The following is a 20787-nucleotide window of genomic DNA, read 5'->3' as shown; positions in this document are numbered from 1 at the left end:
GAAAAGTAACAGATGTGTATAAAATACGATTAACACTCTTTTCTCTTTTTAAGTAGAATAGGTAACCTTTTTACTTGAAAATATTTTTATCAACCCAAAAGTTAAAGAATTTTAGAATGTTATAGTGCGCAAAATAAATTGCATGAAACGAATATTTGTTATTAAGTTTTTTTAAGTGGTACATTATTCAAAAAAAATTTTTGAGGAAAATGAAATTTACCGTTTACCGTTAAGAGGGAATTGAAATCTTAAATTAATAAAATATTTCTCTAGTATACAACGAGGACAGAAAATCGATTATGTCTTTACAATATTGGTGATTCTTATTTTAATTGTTGGTCTTCAAGTCACGATGCTTTATTAATTTTAAAAAAAAATCTTTAATATACATTGAGTATCTAAAATAATTATTTCATCATAAAATTGATGATCCTTGGTGCAATTAAATTAAAATTCTTAAATATTTAATCCTTGAATTTTCTGCGATGTACAACGAGGACAGAAAATCGATTATGTATTTACAATGGTTATTATTGAATTATAATTCTTAAAAAAACGAACTTTAATATACATTGAGGACCATGTCATTAAAACTTATTGATAAAAAATTGACTAATTAAAAATTGGATTAAAATTATTCTATGATTGAAATTTTGAAAGCATTCGAATTGATATGTATTTGAAAAATTAATAGTTAGAAAAATTATCTGTGATTAGATTGATAATTTTATGAGAATTTGAAATTTTCACAGGGAAACGGCATTCCGTTTTCTGTATCCATTCAGTTTTCTGTATTACATGCATAGGTAATTATGCTTAAAATTTAGACAATAATTCTAATTGCATTTAGAATAACTACCAATGCTATTTATGAAATCAAGATTCTCTCTATATTAAAAAAATCTTAAGCATCACCAACGCTGTTTTAAATGTTTAACTTTTACATTTTTTTTGAGTAACATATTTGAAGATTTCATCGTTTAAAAGGAGCATTTTTGTTGGAGATTCAATACTTTAATTTTTAAAACTAGCATATTGCTGAAAATGTATTACTGAGAATAATATAAAAAACGATCAATTTCCCTCATAAAATTAAGAACTGACGGAAATGTTTTAAAAGTTTTTCAAGGTTAGTTTTAAACTAGGGTTTATTTTTCTCTTTTTTTCTCAGTGAGATACAGAAATTATTTTTGAAAAAGGCAAAAAAGTATGTACGAAACTCTTCGCACTGTTGTTGTGAAAATAGAAAATATTTGAATTTAATTTTTAATTGCACTGATTAATTAATTTAGTTATTTTCATTAGTTTTTGTTCCAGAAATGTAAAAAATTAGTTAGCATAAATTAACACTACTGACAACAACTGCGCTAATTACTAGAAATCAAAGGCAGAAGATTTTAAATCCAGTATTTTTGCCGCTGCAAAAATAACCCAGATTAGTCGGGAAGTTATCAGTTTTGATTCAGATAGAGGGAAACCAGCGATTTTCAATTCTGATAGGTTATGTAAATGAATAAAATTTAATTTTTTAAAAGGCCTGAAAAACTGGATAGGTTGTTAGCAATTTTGCAGCAAACGGGTTAAAAAACGGCATAGTAGTAACAAGTTCACGGTAAGGATTAGAAGAAGATAGGAATTTTGGTTAATTAAGTGTAAATCCACATCATTATTCATTGACGTCTCTCCTGTTTTGACAATGGGTGCCTATTTTTAAGCGCTCGAAACATACATACTTTCATTATCATCATCATGTTTTTTGAAGAAATAAAGTTTTATATCAAGTGTCTCTTTCCGCTTCAGTTTCTTGGGATTCTTCATTTAATGAAGGTTAATATTTAATGGAGTACAACGAAAAAAATATATATAATATGGTATAAATTTCCTTTTCCAAATAAATCTCTGCTCCACAACGAGAACAAATAACTGTGAAGCAATTTTATTTTATTTTATGGCCGTCGTTGTAAAGCCGAAACAATTTTAATTTGAAGCAAATTTGCAGTTAGGAATCCAAGAAGCTATCAGAGAGTCGAATCTGCTAAAACTCGAAACTAAAAAAAAATATACCATTCAGCTGAATAAAAGATGTTTTTGAACTGAAAATCTCGCAATTTTCCCGAACATCACGTTCCTTCTTTCATCATATGTTTCAATGTTAATATCATTTTTTTTATTTTACTTTATTATAATTTCTAAATATTACTTTAAATGATAGAAACATTTTTATTGCTATCATCAACATCATCATCAGTAACACGGCAGTCCAGTGACTATTGGCTAAGGCTTTACTTTGAAGAGATTTCTAAGGAATCCTCTGGAGTATAATGAGCTTCCAGTTCTTAACTTCTCTCTCAACTGCACCAACCAGGGACGTTTTCTTTCTGTTTGTCCCTATGGCTTTGTCAAAACGAGCCTTTTATATGTCGTTATGAAAACATGAGCATCAAAATTTAATTTATTTATCTTGATAAATTTTAAAGTATCTGGTTTCTTAAAGCATTTATAAATTTCCACAATATCTGGTCTTTTCCTACAATCATGTTCATTCTTCCTTTTAAAATGGCTCTTAAAATTTTCAGCTAAAACTATTAAAATAGGATGTGCTTGTCAATGTCCATATCTCAAACCATAGACCGAAGCAAGTTATATTAGGTTTTTATATAATGAGAATTTAGTTTTTCTGCAAATTAATTATGATTCAAAAAGAAAACCACCAAGTTAAAGGCTTTATTTTCAGACAGGGTTATGTTTTTGTTAAAGATAAAATAGTATTTTGGCAATTAAATTGTAATTTCAAATATTTAAAACTAAGAGCAAAAGAGAAAGCGCGAAAGAAAATATCATATGATCTGACAAATATTTTTTAAGGAAAGCGTAATAAATATTACCATTATATTATACTATACATTTAGTATTATTTCTAAATATTATATTACATTAAATAATAACCTATTTGATTAATTACAAATACTATTGTAGAAACGAAGTATCAATAACAACAATAAATTTTTTATTATAATGACTATACTCATATTTTCAGTTTTTATTTCTTTATTCTCGTTATTTTTTTCGTGCTTATCTTTTATCTTCGATAAAATAAAAAAAAGGGGTGATAAAGGTATTTATTAAGAAAATGTCCGTATCTTTCCTAATCTATGTGTTAATAAACCCAAAAATTAAGAGCTTAAGTTAATAATGGTGAATTTACAGCTTAGTGGGGTGAATTTTTAAGTTCTTAACCGATTATCTTTTCATAAAGTATTACACTGAATTCTTATAAAATATTAAATTAGTTTTTAAATTAGGGGTTAAAAACAAAAGAAAACTATCTTATTACAAAGTTTTACAGCGTAAAGCTCATTTCTCTTTAATGATTTCACTTTTTAGGATCCCATAATGTGACAAAATATATCATAAAAACCTAATAGTTTAATGACTATCCATAATTATGTAACAAGCGAGATTCCTCAGTGAATTATAAATAATCCAAACTTACTAAACAATCATTATTTAATTTCTTGGTGAAAAGCAAAATAATAAGCTTCAATTACAATGAATATATTATTACCATAAGAACCACACATAAAAATAAATAAAATCGTTTCTATCGAATGTTTATATACTAGTAGCTGCATGTAAGAATCTTATTTACGATGTTTTTATCGACTGGCTTTCATGTATTTGTAAATAAAATCTTGCTATTAAAATTTCGACCACTCACCGACTAGCTAAAATATTAAAATTTCAACTGAATTCAACTGAAAGTTCATGCCTGGTGGTAATATAAGTTACACTTACTTTCTAAGTGGTACAAGCATAAATTTGACTGCTTTCCGACATAAGTGAACTAACGATAATAAAAAAACTAGAAAAAAGACACAATAAGATAAAATAAAGAATTTAAAAAGCTATGTCTGGCAAAAAGACTAAAAAAGAAAAAAAAAATGCTGAAAAACGAAGAATGCGTCCCTTTTGTAATAAAACACTTTAGATTATTACACTTTATTACTTCAGAAACTTATGCGTTTTACTTTATTTGTTTTTTGGCTGATAAAAATAAAATTATTTTCTCCTTTTTAGTTTACTTTTAAAACTTAGTTTTTACAATTTTAATTTTACTTTTTAACCTCTATAATCAATTTTTTCACTTAACTATTGCATTGAATGTTACTTTGAATGCATTTGATTTTGCATTGAATGTTACAGCTACAGAGAAGTATATAAAGAGTTTCTACTCTATCCTTCTACAGCAAAGAAAAGACAACGTGTTTTTTTATCGATGCGTGCCAAAATGCCGACACTCTGGCCGTTACGTTTTTAGCGTTGCGCTTCAGCAAAAAGCTTAGCATCAATTAGATTAATGAATTTATGAGTTTATCGTTCTCTTTTATTATTTTCTTTCTTTCTGAATTTATATAACTCTTTATAATCGTGATAACATTTCCTTTATTTACTTCGATAAAATAGTTAGATGCCAATTCGTTAAGGATTTCGTTTATTAATAAAAGTAAAATAAAGCATTCCCGCTACAGGCCAGGAGAGTCATGATGGTAAGGGCTCCACAATTTCGTGACCTACGACATTGTGGTCAGCACTGTGCCGTCGATCTGAAACTGGGTGGAATTCCCAACTGAGGATCGAACCCCCGTTCTTCACAATGACAGTTCAGTGCTTTAACGAACAAATGTTCTTATTTATTTTATTTTATTACCATTGATAGACTGCATAGCTATACTAATGTGAATTTGAGACCCTATCATTCATCATCAATATTGTTATTTTGAACCAGACTCAGTTATTAAGAATCGGGACTAATTCCTGCTCATGGCGAATTATCCGAATAATACTAACTCGCATTTTACTTTCATGGGGAGATAAACATCTAAATTTTTCAGAGTTTTCCCTGACATCAATAGAACTCTGCTCCATGATTCATCTACCACTGTAAAACCAGCGAAATGCAATAAATAAAATTCACAATTATATTTAAAAAATGTCCATCGTTGTTCTTTTTAACGCGATATTCACCTTCGATTTCAGCATATTTTGCCATTATATATTTGCCATTATATTTTTCTATTTAAATAAGCTCAACGGATAAAACACTAAAACCCGTTGGGGGTCCGTAAATTTTAAAGCTTATTTTCTTGTTATGAATTAGTGCCTCACTGAGATGACCACTAACATCGACCTACATGTTTATATTAATCATGCATATGATCAGGTGTCACTTTTCAATTCGCATTTTCGTGAGTTTAGCTCTATTTTTCAAGATGACAGCAGAAAAATTCACCACTGAAAGAATATGTGATCGGCTTTATGAGTACTGCCACACCATATTACCTCTCGATTGTTCTTCAAAATCACGTAACTTGAAACCTATAAAAAAATATGTGGGATATGTTTGAAATGAGGGAGAAATGACGAAATCATCAATCCGGCAGTTTACTGCAATTGTGAGATAAAATCCGCAACGTGAGGCTTGAACTAGATGCGTCATACCAGAAAATTTTGTAGACTTATTCTCTGACCTAATCGGCTTGGTTGCTAAGAACAGAGTTACGCAGTTTTTAATTGTGGTTTTTATGATTTCTATAAAGGTGGCTAATTCTTTATACGGTGAGCTTTTCCAAATGATTTACAATTTTCAGCGGGACTGTGAGCTTGTCTAAATGATTTACACATTTAGCGGGACAGTGAGCTTGTCTAAATGATTTACAGTTTTTAGCGGGGCAGTGAGCTTGTCTAAATAATTTACCAGATTTGAGCGGAATAGTGAGCTTGTCTAAATTATTTACAATTTTTAGTGGCACAGTGAGCTTGTCTAAATGATTTACACATTTAGAGGGACAGAGAGCTTGTCTAAATGATTTACAATTTTTAGCGGGACAGTGAGCTTTTCTAAATGATTTACACATTTAGCGGGACAGAGAGCTTGTCTAAATGATTTACAATTTTTAGCGGGACAGTGGGCTTGTCTAAATGATTTACCTAATTTGAGCCGAATAGTGAACTTGTCTAAATGATTTACAATTTTTAGCGGTACAATCGATTGAAATAAATTTTTGTCAAACTGAAATTTATATCAATAAATTTTATTTAGAACAGACAACGCAAGGTATAAATCCAAGACTTCCATCTGCTTGTTTTACAACAGCGAAATTGAGACTTTGGTCGTGAATACCCATGTAATTGTCTTGATTAGACTCTAACGTGAGGTCGACACATACAGTCTCTGACCTCTCTAAATCTGTTGCGGCCATCATGTACCCGGAATATTGCGTTTTCCAGCCACCTTTTTCAGGACATTCTTCCTCGCCTGTAGAAAAGAATCCATTAATAAATTTTGGATGCAACTTAAAAGGAATAGCTTCTTAAGACTCTATATGCATAATAATATTCATAACGCGTTTCAGAAACAATCTGCTTTTCTTCGTCAGGTGTGTTAAAATGACAGTGACAGAAGAATAGATGATGGTAGAAGAATTGAAGGCGGAAATTGATCTAACACAAGGAAGGAAGGAGAGGTGATGAAACAGAGGGCAAAAACATGACAATAATAGTAGGGAAAGAGGGGTAAATGAAACTTAAGCTCGTTTTTTCCAAAAATTACTGGGTGAAGAATGAAAACGAAGTAGAAGTCGTAGCTCATCATTTAATTTATCAAAACCTTTAACCATTATCAAAAATCTCAGTATAAACATTTGTGGAATCTTTAAATGAATTGAATGAAAATGAAAGATATCATTGAACCCGCAAATAAAAAAACGCTATTTTGGAATTGTATCATAATTAAGATCTATAAAGTTTCAATTACAATTCATGTCAATGATTTAGGTAGTTTTATGTTCAAATTTTTTTTTCCTCAAATGCCCACCTGTGTTAACATCCGTCAATTCATGCATATACAGGAAGAATTTCTTGGCCTTTCTTTCAGAGGCACCATATTAGGTAGGCCAACGTCGCTCCCACAGTGAGAACAGATAGTACAGAGAAGGAAAGAACATCCATGTCTTGCCCGGGATTCGAAAACAGAACATTTCTGATGCAAGGACAGTCCCCTGCCCCCTACACAGGGCGATCGGCTTTATGTCTTAAATAACTAAACTAAATAATATAAAGGTCTATAATATAGGATTCGCAGCAAAAGTGTGATGGATCACGAACATCGAGAATCACACAAGCATAGTATACAAGAATCACATTCATCAGATGATGACTAACATAGGAAACACGAGAGACCATTCTATGCTTTTTAAACGGAAATAAATACGATTGATCTTAGAGACTAAATTTACTCCAGGGTGTAATGCTTTTTATTTATACTGTAGTCTACTATTCTGCTCCTGCAGGGTTTTTTCTCATGTGCGACGAGTTCTATCCTGCGTCTTATTCTATAGACTTTGCGTTATTAAATGTCATGCGTTCTCAAATTTCCATCTTCATCACGTGCACCCCTTTATTAGAAGGATAACTTGGCAGGAATGATAAGAAACAAAGATAATAAAATTGACAAGTTAACCCAACTAACTAGTAAAAATTCAGTTGAAAGAATATCGTTAAAGAAATTGGCGACTAAAGAGCTATCAATAAAAAAATAAGTGTTTGCAAATATTCCAAAATGATGGAGCAGCAGTTATGTGGAGCAATTATGCAATGATTTACCGTAATTTTTAAATTCTTAGCTGTTTCAACAATCCTTTTTTTCCACTGGTTGGCAAACTTTTCGATTTCTATCTCCCATGTTTTTACCATCCTGAGTTCTGACGGTGAAATTGCACCGAAACGAGTTTTAATAAATATATTAGGGAGATTTCGAGAACGCTCCCGCACGTAAGATTTCAAATAATTGTGAATGCGTACTTCCAGTGCGCATGCGTCATTTCTGGTGAAAGGCGCATGTACCCGTGAAAAAATATCAAACTTGCGTAAGTTTAAATAAGAGATTTTGCATAAATCCGTGAATTGAAAACGCTGACGTAATGGAATATCATTTTAACTTTAACCACAAAATCAAAACAAGCATTTACAATGGACGTAGATTATCTCTTTAAAACTGTGGCATACGATTCAAAATACTTTATTCTACGACGTAAAACTGCTATTGTGTGAGCAGAAAAATTTGGTAGATTATAAATATTGATAAATTCATCGATAAAGGATACAGCTTATTATTATTTTTGATAGTAGCAGTTGTAGTATTTTTTAAAAATATTATTGATCTTCTTTTGATTATTTAACTTCTTTTAATTCAATTGTATAGTTAAAATATATAAATATAATTTATAACTTTAAAATAGCGAAACTATATCTAGTTTCTTATGGAACTAATGCAATTAGACAACCATAATTTCAAGCAGAAGCCATTAAAATTATTTTTTATTGAATGAACCAATTGTTGCGAAATCACACGAATTTCTGAATTTCATCATTCCATCATTTCTTCAAATTCGCATTAGATGTCAATGTTTTTAATTCGAAGGTAGGCCTAAACAGAAAACAACATTTAAGAACTATATACAGCGTGCTTGTAGCTTTGTCTTTGTAGTGTAAATCACGCCAACATAACGTAAAGATACTGAGCAGCTAAAATAAACGCTAGCATGCGCAGTTGCTTCAAACCTGAAGTACGAGACATTATTGAAGCTAACGCAAAGGTGCGAAATCTCCTTAATATTTGTGATTTTAACTTTATCTTCAATTATTCACCATCAATCTGTTTTTAATATTTAAAATACCATAATATGAGACATTTACCTGGAAAAGTAACTAAAGCCTGTCTCTCTACCAAACATACAGCGCACTTGACACCTCGTAAAACTGATTTTATGTCAATTAAACTTTTAGGCTTTGTTTCCAATAGGCCATATTTGACACCAGCAATCAAACTGAGGTTGCCAACTTTGGGATCATCTCCTGAAATTTTTGTTACCGGTTTTTGCGGCATACAAAGATAATTGAAACCTCCTCCGAGTTGGTTGCGAGGGGAAGAGGCTACATATCCTGGGTGAATAGTGACAGTTTTTTTGTCACCAGTGCAATTGCTTGAACCAAAATGCACATATGTGGAAGAATATTTATCTGAATAATCTGATTCTGTAATGAGAAAGAAATTATTAAATTTGTTATACACAGATGAATGTTTGATAAGGATAGAAACGGATATGTATAATAGAGAAATACATAGGATAAGGACGCATGCAAAAAGTACTTTCTGAGGTTGCAACTAACGACAACAAACTTGACCCTCACCCCTAAATTTACTCATATCCGCTAAAGAAAATTGAGGAAACAGTTGACTCAACTTTGAGTTAACGACTAACAATGTTCAACTCTGTAATTTTGAACCCAATATCCAGAAGACAAGGGAATTCCTGGATCTAGTACTGGAAAAATATGCCTACAGGGAGGACTTTTTTATGGAACTAACCCTCATTTGAGTTTCATGAGGATTAAAATCACGAAAATATCCCGCTGTTAATCTGGTGGCAAAGGGACTCTAACCCATGATCCGTCTACCACTGAAGATATCTTACGTCAGAACTGTGTGCGGAATTCGTATGGACCAGCCACGGCTGGTCCTCGAACTCATTGGAAGACAAATGATCCATCCTCTAAGCCGTCGTGACAAGTATTTCTTTTTTATTTGAAGAATACAAATCTGTAATGAAAGAAAAAATGGTCCAAGTTTAAGATTTTAAAGTTGCCCATATTTCATGCGAGCATTTTTAGATTCTTAATTCGATTATGATCTCGAGATATTTTACTTTTCGAACTCTCTGCAGAAAATATACACTGATTCGAACTCCAGTTCAACCTGAGAGTGAGCAATTAGCCCTCTCAGCTACAGTATATACACCGTTTCATGGAACAAAATGACTTTAAAAAGTGTGCTTAGTTGGCATGGATAAAATACTGGCTGTTTACCCGTATTAGAAAAAGTAATCACTTAACGTTTTATCTCACACTTAATAGTTTGAATATCATCGTTTTTATAATTATTTAAACGTTTTCGTTGAATATGGTAAAATAACAATTATATAAATCGCTATTTAACCAAATTTGACGAGAAATTTTCTAACAGTTCAGTGTAACTAAGATATGTTAGAATCTGTAAAATATTCAGTTACGCTTTATGGCCTCTTATTTGGAAAAAGAAATTTTTACCAGAATTTTTGTCTCACTTAGCTATGGAATGAATCATGAAATTTGTGATTAAAATATTGTGCATGGTTTTAATTATACAAAATATTTTTATGGTATTCAAATATACTAGTTTATAAATAAAGCAATCATTGAAAATAGTTGTTAATAATGTAAATACAATTAAAAGGGTATTTGGAAAAAAGATAACGCTCCATCTAAAAAGCTTTACCTCTTGAGTACCAGTAGAAAAATTTTTATAAGGAGAAAATGAACTAGACTAAATGCTTACTGTATCAAAACTTACTCGTAGTAATCTATAAAAAGAAAAGAAAAATATCTAATTATATAAGAATTTAATACAACAGTGTTTAAATCATTGATATTTCATTAAAATTGTAAAACAAATTGTCAAAATGCGAACTAACTAACAGTGGTTAATCTAGCCAAGCGAATGTTTCTTTAAACTTTTACGAATTAATTACACAAACTAATAGCATAATTTTTGCTTGGCATATAGATTTCAATTACCATGCAAACATTTAACCTTAATATCATTCTAAAAAAATAATATTGATCTTTTAAAAAATCAATCCAGAGTATAAAAAACATCAGAATGATATGAATGAAACTATCGGTATTGTATTCAACCATCAGGATGAGATCATATAGCAGATCTGGGATTGTAAAGAAATGTCCTTCAACTATTTTGTTGAAAATTAATACTCGATATCACATTCAATTCTTAAAAAAATCATATATAACCAATCTTTAGTTATCTCTATTAAAAAGTCTATCTATTTATCACATTAATAAGGATGATGATGAAATTAACATAACATCAAAATTTATAAAAACCTGCTAAAAAAAGTAGCAAAGTTAGAAAAATGTGACATTTAACTTCAATAAATAGTTTATAAACATAATCTATGTTGCCAACACACATATTCAGTTTCTGTTTTAGTCTTTTTGAAATACGTAAATGTAACAGATATTTTTGAGTATATTTATTGTATTCATATGGTTAAAAGATAAATTATTTTATAACATAGTTCATCTACTAAACCTACTTTGAAAGCTTAAAACCTTAGAATACTTACTTTTTGGAGTAATTTGTTCACTTCTCTCCTGAATTTGCCAGGCATGTCGTTTTTAGAATTTTCTTTGAATGCTGCGTTTGCATCATCGAGTTGAGAAGAACCTTTCTCTAAATCAAGGTTAGCTATTGTGGCAATAAACTTTCGTAAAATTTTTGAAATTCTTTCGCTAAATTCAGATATCTGAAAATAAATAAAATCTTTATCATTCACTCTCAGAATTAAGGCCTGTCGCTTAACACTAGATTGCCTAAGGAAGTCATTCTGACTGCTTTTAATTTCAGTTAGAAAAATAATTATGTATGACGCAATTTCTTAGAATTTTCTGCAACATATAATTTTTTTATTGTTAATATTTACTAATAACTTGTTATATAGCTGTAAATAATAAAAAATATAAAAATTAGTTTCAAACAAACTTCTTTACACATTATTTATTCTTTAACAATCCAGTCGTTTTGACTGCTTTTGGGCAATATAGGTATATCCTAAGCTTCAGTCATTCTAGTGTTAAATAACATTACATTAAGTTTTTCAAATTTCGGGGGAAAAAATCCATTTTTTAATTATTTTTTTATCTAAAAATTCAACATGTCAAGAATAAGTTTACATGATAAAAAAAATTCGTCACCCTTCGCCAAATCAAAACTCTAGGGGTAGCATGATTTGGATTTTGAGTGCCTGATTTTGAACATTTGAAACATGCCGACTTTCACAACATTCATAAGTTTTTATAGCAAATTAAATTTTAAGTAATAATGAAAGAGTTACCATAATAAATTAATCATTTTTTTACTTTTGGCTAAAATTTATTCGACTTAAAGTAATAAATATATTTATTACACAACTAAAGCCACCGATTTAAAAAATTACGATATTGAAAATTGTCAAACTGCATAATACATATTTATTTTAACTTAGAAAAAATTTAAAATGTTTCTTACTTCTTTCAACATAGAAGTAACTTATTATTATAACAGTAAGGGTTAATTATCACAATGGCTATTTATGATAGTAGTTGGAATTGTAGTACGTAGTATATAATTTGCATATTATTTGCTAATGTTTTACCTAGATTAACGGAACAGCAAGGTCAACTTTACCTTCTCTTCTTGTTCTTTAGTAAACGGATCAGGAAAGTTTTCCACCCAATTTTTAATTCGGTTTTTAGAACTTAATAGATCATCCAATTTTTCTTCAAAAAACGTCAGTTCTGTTTCTAGTTCTCTACAAGAATATATAAATAGCAAAAATTATTTGTTATAGTTATTTAAAGAAAGTATAAAAAATTAGTTTAAGTCATATTGATAGAAAGGTAAGAAATTAGCACATTAATAACCATGAAATATGAAACGGTAATGAATTATTTAACTTAAAATTATACAAGGTGTTCTGCAATACCTTCTCTTGACTCAGTCAAAATTCGAAATTATAACCAATACACATATGAGATTAAATATTAACATGTTAAAATTATATATAATTAAATATATTATATAGTTATTGAAGTCATCCAGAGCATAAATGACAAATAAAAAAGAGTTTTAAATAAATAATTCTAAAAAACTGAATTAGTTGCTTTATACTTGATTAAAGGTTTAAAAAACATACAAAACGGAAATAACAGTCGACATGTTTCAAGGACACAAAAATTGGCGTCTATTTTCGAGACTGGTAGAACGTAAAAGAGAACAAACAAAATTGATTTGAAAAATAAAACTTAAAGTTGCCAATCAAAAAATGGAAAATGAAGGTGAGAAAAAAAACTTGAAAACCACAGTAGCCGAGAGAGAGAAAAGATGAAAAACAGAACAAGAAAATCCACTGTGGCCAAGAGATACAAATCACAGTAATGTGTATTTTCGCATGCTATGAAGAGGTGGTGAAGAATTAATGTCGTTAACAAGGGAATCAGCATTCATATGAATAAAACAAGATTCAAAAGCATCTAGAAGAGCTAATGTGACTGGGGTGGGGTGAAAATAATTTTGTCACCGTCGAAATTGAATTTATGCCCAAGATTCCAACAATGTGCAGCAATTTATGACTTCTCGTTTTCTTGATAACGGACATATCTATCGTAATTTTAAAGCGTAGTTTATCCTATATAGCCAATCTAGTTTATCCCTATAACCAAGGTCACACTGAGAAGGACATGTCACCCGTTATTTCCATTTTGCATATTTTTGAAGTAAATGATGTTTTTAATCAAGTAGCGAAAGGTTTGTTTTTTGTTTGAGACCGACATCCAGCAAATAATCTATTTCACCTTTGATTGGCTGTTTTAATAATTCATCACATTCCTATTGCACTTAAGCTTGTTTTTCTATCTTAAATATTATTTAACTACTCCTCATATGTATGTTTCTATAACATCATCTTTTTTTTAACAGGGATTTAAAAATATATATTGCAAGGGTGGTGATTACGGAACATCCTGAACTTATGTTATGAAGAATTAGTTGAGTGAAATGTAAGTATTGTATGATTCAAAGTAACTGCTTATCTCTAAATGGTTCATGGGTCCAAAACATAAATTCTTAAAATACATTAGCAAACAATATTTTTAAAAGAATAAAAGTCTTTTTCAAACTGTGCAAAATTTAAGCTTTTGTCTATCTTGCATTTTTATTAATAATTTGTTTATGTGAGGTAGAATAATATTTTAAAGTTTATTTTAAAATTTTATTTATATATTTCCTAATATAACTAAGAATATGTTGAATGTTAAGATCTATTGTGTTTTTTTTTATTATTATTATTAAATTTAGCGCATTTGAGTTCCTACCCTCAACATATGAAGGGTGGCCAAAATCAAGAAAATATGGTATCAATATAGTCGGAAGAGTAGTTTTTATATAACAGTCGTTGAACTGCCGACCCAATTTTTGGGTTTACGACTACTAATGTTCAATTCCGTAGCCTTGTAATTTTGAACCCAATCCAGAAGACAAGGGAACTCCTGGATCAAGTATTGGGAGAAATTTGCCTTCATGGAGGACTTTTTGATGGAACTAACCCGCATTTGCGTTACATGGAGGAAGAGTAGTTGTTACTTAGAGCCTCATAGTGTTGATTCCAGATTTTGTGCATTTCGACATATCTCTAAAACTATTTAAGATAGTTAAAAAGTTCCGCACATAATTTTAAAACTCTTTATCCAAAGATTATTTCATACAAAATACTGTGTTTTAAGATTTCTTAATATAACTATTGCTTAATTTATAAATAGAAGAACGAAAAAATTTTGAATTGTAAAAGTAACAAATTTTTATTCTGTTGTGAACTACATTATTTTAAATTACAAAGTATAAAATTTGAACAAAATCGATCGACTAGTTTTTAAATAATATAAATTTTACTAGGCTGCGGCTTAAAAGTTTTATTTCTCACGAACTGCGACTAATTCCTTTCAAATTTTTCAAAATTACAAAATTTTGTGTGTTTTTAAAGCTAGCGTGCCTTGTCATTCGAAAAAATTTTTAGCATAAACAAATTAAACAATAATAAATAATTATGAGATATTCTTTTTATACGGAGTTATCTTTGGCTAAATAAGTTTCATAATTATGTGGGGAAAAAATTTGGTTAGCGTAAATAATCCCAAAGATGTGACGAATAACTCAAAAAGTGAAATTAACATTAAGATGCCCTAGCTTTTAACCACTTGGTTAGAATAGTTGGATTATATTATAAACCAGATTGCGACTAACCCCTATTTTAAAGGTCAGAAACTCATAACAATCTGAAAAATATAGATTTATGAGGAAAATATGCTTTTGCGCCTGACTTTGTAATTCAGAATATGGCATGAGTATATTAATTAGCATATTTAAGATTATCCCCTCGAAACTTAGCTCGTGACAATTAGATCAAAAGTCATTAAGGTGTTCTTTATATTTATTGAAATTGATATGTTCTCATTTATGACAATTCGTGAAGTTTTATTCAATCTATAAAAAAATATTACGTGTTTTTGAGGTATTCAAAACCTCTATCATAAATCGACAAATCTCCAAGCTCCACTTCCACGGGCACACCATCACCATTGTTGACTTTCTTAACGTGTTCTTCAAAATCTCTCACTAATGCTCGAAGTCCTTTTATATTATTCGCAACACCTTCCAAAGGAACTGTCGCAAAATAATCTATTTCCATCGTCGCTTTCTTTCTAAGTTTCTGATCTAAAGTTTCCAGCTTACCTAAAAAAAATGCAAAATCAATAAATACTTTTATTTTCTATTACTTGTAAAATAATAAGATTTTTTTTATCAAGAACTTTAAGGTCACAAAACTAGCTCTGAATCCAATATTTTTTCAAGCACTTTTTTTTGTTAGTTTGATAATTAATTTTTTTCTCTGAATGATTTGAAACAAAACTAAATTTTTAAACATAATTTTTTTTATATTTAAAAAAGCAATCACTTATTTAAAGTATTATATTTTATATTTTAAAAATTTTCATTCAATAACTAAAAATAACAAATAGAAAAAGTAAAAGATTCTTGCGAGTTTCTATAAAAACCTATTTCTTCTTGTAAGCATTATTGTTTTTATAAAATACTAAAAGGTACGATGATTTCATATAGTACCTTACTCTTCCGAATTTTGGTAATCATTTTAGCCTGATGATATATTTATAAAGTCAGCAATTTTAGGACTCTTTCTTCCAATTTTTAGAGTTTTGACTTAAATAAACTTATCTCGTTGAGGGAAACTCATGAGAAATTTAGGTGTGATATTTATATCTGATGTCCTATTGAAACTCAATCAACAAGTCATTTCAAATGGGATATAAGACCCATTTGTCTACTTTTTTTATCAAAATTAAAGAATAAAAATTGTTTCACATAAAACAAGATTCATGATTCATGTAAGGCATTTTTATAAAAAAAATACGTAAAACTATTTAAATAACTTCTAAAAATACATAAAGCATTTAAAACACTAAAAACATTTATAGCATGATTCTTCATTTTAATCCAAATACCAAAAAAAAATTTAAAACATATCTTTAATAAAAAAAAATTTCATACTACTGTAAAATAAATTGAAAATACATCGTGCTAATTTTGAAAACATTTGATAATTTTGGAAAGTTGAATGATCAATAATTAAAGTCATACCTTCGCCAACTAAATCCAAAGCTCTTCCAGTAGCAATAGATGTTTTTATGGTGGCTCTAATATCCTGTAAATCTTCTGAATTCTTTGCTTTGAATCTAATGCAGGCAATAAGATCTCCACCATATAGAATACTTTTTATGTAATGTTTACCCAGATAAGACTTGTCAAGAGTACGCCATTGAGCAATTGGTTTGGCATCATGGTTCAATGTCTTTGAAATCTTTATAACAAGCATTGGAATATATTGCACAAAAAGTAAAGACAAACATAAAACTTCATGGTATAAACAATATCTTTGTGCATGCTTTTATGTCTTTGAAAGGTGGCAGAGAACTTTTTTTTGATGGATTATATGATTTTTGCAAAGTTCAAATTCGTGTTAGGCAACAGATACACAGAATTGTATAAATTATGTCATTTTGTTCAGGAAACTAGAAATTTTTTCTCACTAAATTTTAAATTTAGTTATAAGTTTAGTCATCAGATGTCGCTGCTGAGTGGTAAAAGCTCGATATTTTAGTTTTTTGTTTGTACAATGCCTACTCCATATTTTCCCTTAATGATTTTTTAATCATTTACCAAAATCGGATATTTATAATTTTTTAAAACTATTCTAAAACAAAGTGAACATAATTCATTTGAAATATTGAAGATTTTTAAATAATTTCTTTTTATTTATTTCATGCCGCGTGTCAGAGTAGTTAAGCTGAAACACGAACATTTGATAATTTTGTTCTCATACTACACTACCTAGCAGATGCAAATGATGATTATTTCGCAATCATTAATTTATAGTTTCTTCAATTCACCATCTGTTGACGAATTTTGAGATTAATTTTAAAACTTGATGGGTTAATCTCTAATATCCCAAAGAGAATACAGTGAAACTTTTTATAGTGTAACTCTCTATATGTTTCTATTTTTCCCATTTTTCTTTAATTAATTTTTCAACTTTTTTTTGCAACCTGCACAAAGTTTTAAACGAAGTTTTTAATTTTTAAACTTTTTCCTGCAAACCATATTTCTTTCTTCTGAATACTCGGAAAATATTCTTTTGATTTTTCTTAGGTTTTTATAAAATTACTGATAATCAATATTCCAGTAAGAAGTCTTATACGAACCCATTTTTAATTTTTTATAAATTATATTTTGTCACTTATTTTAATTATTGCATCAATGAAAAACTTTTAAATTATAAAAATTAAAAAATGCAAGTATCAAAAAATGATTGTCATGATTATAGATAATTAAATAATAACATATTAAGCACAATATCGCAAAAAGAAAATATTATTCGCATGAATAGTTTCTGAGGCATCCATTTGATAAAATTGTTTTATATTTTAACATCGTTTTATATTTTATTTTTTTAATAAATACTATTTTCGACGCGTTTCTACTAATTTCAGAACTTTATAAGAATAAGTACCAGTTTTTCTAAAAGGAACAGAAGAAAAAATACATTTATATATATTTCAGTCTTTTTTCAATTGACTTTTCAAATCATCAGTCCTTCTTGAGACACCGATATGACTCAATTTGGATTCTTCAGAAGTTCTTTGAAAACATTATTATAATTGTATAATCATAAAATTTTAAAGAGTTTTCCCCTTAAAGTTGAATTACACATAATTTTCCCAAATAAATGTGGCATAAATTATAAACGTAGAACAAAATATTGATTTTTTTAATTGATATTTCAAAACTTTATTTGTGATAAGGTTACACAAATATACTTTTTATTTTTCAGAGTTGTGAATATAATAATCCCCAAAAACTTGAAGAAATAATTATAAAAGTAAAAATAAACATTTAGAAGCTACTACACACTACAGTATTAAATAATGTTTCAATATTTATCATATTATTTTGGAAACAAAATACTTTTAATGACTAATTCCTATTTTTGTATGTACAAAATACTTTGTTGACGTTTGCAAATACTTTATTTTAGCAAAGTGATTATTACGGAGTTGCTTTGGTTCAACACAGAAACAAAGCTCGTAATTTCTGTACTAAAGAAACTAAACAAGGCAGAGGGATACTATTTTTCGTAAAAAAATAATTTGTAGTTTAATAGTTTTTGGTAATTTTATAGTTTTGCCACTAGCAACACAGGAGTTTTTGTGAACCATTGCTTTGAAGAATAAATTCTTTTTCTCTAAACTTTCGATTGCTAACAAATCCAGTTAAGTAATAAAAATAAGGAATATCAAGACATTACCTTTAAGTAGCCTGTTATCAATGTGTAATAATTGTTTTCCTTTTCTGTTTTTCGACAGTATTAAAGTTTGGTAAATATAACCTATAATATCAAGCTAGATAGAAAGAATGAAGTCTTATTTTCGAGTAGCAGTTTCAGCAAGAAAAAAAGCAACTCTTTCAATTTAATGAAACGAGGATAATTCAAAGTTCCTGAAAAGGCTGATTGTGAGTTAGAATAAAAATGCTGGCGACAAAAATCACAAAAANGTTTAACTTAAATAAACTAATCTCGTTGAGGGAAACTCATGAGTAATTAAGGTGTGATATTTATATCTCATGTCCTATTGAAACTCAATCAACAAATCATTTCAAATGGGGTATAAGACCGATTTGTCGATTTTTTTTATCGAAATTAAAGAATTAAAATTGTTTCATATAAAACAAGATTCATGATTCATATAACGCATTTTTTTAAAAAATACATAAAACTATTTAAATAACTTCTAAAAATACATAAAGCATTTAGACACTAAAAACATTCATAGCATAATTCTTCATTTTAATCCAAATACCAGAAAAAAATTCAAAAGATATCCCTAAATAAAAAATATTTTTCATACTAATGTAAAATAAATTGAAAATACATCGTGCTAATTTTTAAAACATTTGCTAATTTTTGAAAGTTGAATGATCAATAATTAAAGTCGTACCTTCGCCAACTAAATCCAAAGCTCTTCCAGTAGCAATAGATGTTTTTATGGTGGCTCTAATATCCTGTAAATCTTCTGAATTCTTTGCTTTGAATCTAATGCAGGCAATAAGATCTCCACCATATAGAATACTTTTTATGTAATGTTTACCCAGATAAGACTTGTCAAGAGTACGCCATTGAGCAATTGGTTTGGCATCATGGTTCAATGTCTTTGAAATCTTTATAACAAGCATTGGAATATATTGCACAAAAAGTAAAGACAGACATAAAACTTTATGTTATAAACAATATCTTAGTACATGCTTTTATGTTTTTGAAAATTTGGCAGAGAACTTTTTTTTAATTGATTATATAATTTTTGCAAAGTTGGTTGGTTCTAATGCCACTTGCCACACGGGCAAGCCTGTTTGGTGAAACCGAGCAAATTTAAGGCAGAGTGTGCGATTCTTGTTTTTCAGTGTTGCCATCTATGGTCAAGAATTTGACTTCGCCACACCATACGTCACACCTGTTTATAGGGTGGACCCATTCATACATCCATTCATTCATCCACAGATCGTAATTTTGACCTCAACTAGAGAACGATCGATCTCCAATCCAGTACCCCCAGAGGTTTTGATTTGTTATGGGAACATGGAGAACTTTTCGAATCGACAGAATTTTAACGTGCATCAGTCACCAACTGCACGGTGAGTCTTCGGCCGGCCGGTTCAAACCGATAAACTCTCGGACACGGTCCCAGCTCCCTACCGATCAGGCTATCCCGGCTAAAGTTCAAATTCATGTAAGGCAACAGATACACAGAATTGTACAATTTGTGTCACTTTGTTCAGGGAGCTAGCAAATTTCTCTCACTAAATTTTATATTTAGTTATAAGTTTAGTCAACAGATGCCGCTGCTGAGAGGTAAAAGCTTGATAATTTAGTTTTTTGTTTGTTCAATGCCTACTCCATATTTTTCCTTAATGATTTTTTAATAATTTACCAAAAACAGATATTTATAATTTTTTTTAAACTATTCTAATACAAAGTGAACATAATTTATTTGAAATATTGAAGATTTTTAAATAATTTATTTTTATTTCTTTTATGGCACATGTCATACCAGTTCAGCTGAAACACGAACATTTGATAATTTTGTTCCCACACTACACTACGTAACTGATGCAAATTATGGTTATTTCGCAAGCATTAATTTATAGTTTTATCAACTCACCATCTGTTGACGAATTTTGAGATTAATTTTAAAACTTGATGGGTAGAAACCTCTAATATCCCAAAGAGAATACAGTGAAACTTTTTATAGTGTAACTCTCTATATGTTTCTATTTCTCCCATTTTTCTTTAATTAATTTTTCAACATTTTTTTGCAACCGGTACAAATTTTTAAACAAATTTTTTAATTTTTAAACTTTTTCCTGCAAACCATAATCCTTTCTTATGAATACTAGGAAAATATTCTTTTGATTTTTTTTAGGTTTTTATAACGTTATTGATAACCAATATT

At 29.2% G+C, this 20787-nt stretch overlaps 1 protein-coding gene across 1 annotated transcript in view; it reads right to left on the bottom strand.

Annotated features, from left to right (window-relative positions):
• Window positions 1-6076: 6076 nt before the first annotated feature.
• The window catches only part of LOC107442673 (uncharacterized), a 44698-nt gene continuing 29987 nt past the window's right edge, over window positions 6077-20787 (bottom strand). The window contains exons 14-21 of the mRNA XM_016056298.3: window positions 19279-19498; window positions 16364-16636; window positions 15208-15439; window positions 12341-12464; window positions 11241-11420; window positions 10448-10457; window positions 8755-9093; window positions 6077-6316 (exon numbers count right to left, since the gene is read on the bottom strand). Coding sequence (XP_015911784.3) covers window positions 6093-6316; window positions 8755-9093; window positions 10448-10457; window positions 11241-11420; window positions 12341-12464; window positions 15208-15439; window positions 16364-16636; window positions 19279-19498 — 1602 coding nt within the window. The 3' untranslated portion in view covers window positions 6077-6092. The remainder of the gene's footprint in view (window positions 6317-8754; window positions 9094-10447; window positions 10458-11240; window positions 11421-12340; window positions 12465-15207; window positions 15440-16363; window positions 16637-19278; window positions 19499-20787) is intronic.

This window comes from Parasteatoda tepidariorum, chromosome 1 (assembly GCF_043381705.1).
Source record: "Parasteatoda tepidariorum isolate YZ-2023 chromosome 1, CAS_Ptep_4.0, whole genome shotgun sequence".
NCBI lineage: Eukaryota > Metazoa > Arthropoda > Arachnida > Araneae > Theridiidae > Parasteatoda > Parasteatoda tepidariorum.
Note: the sequence above shows the minus strand (reverse complement) of the source record. Positions and strands in the feature narration are given on the sequence as shown.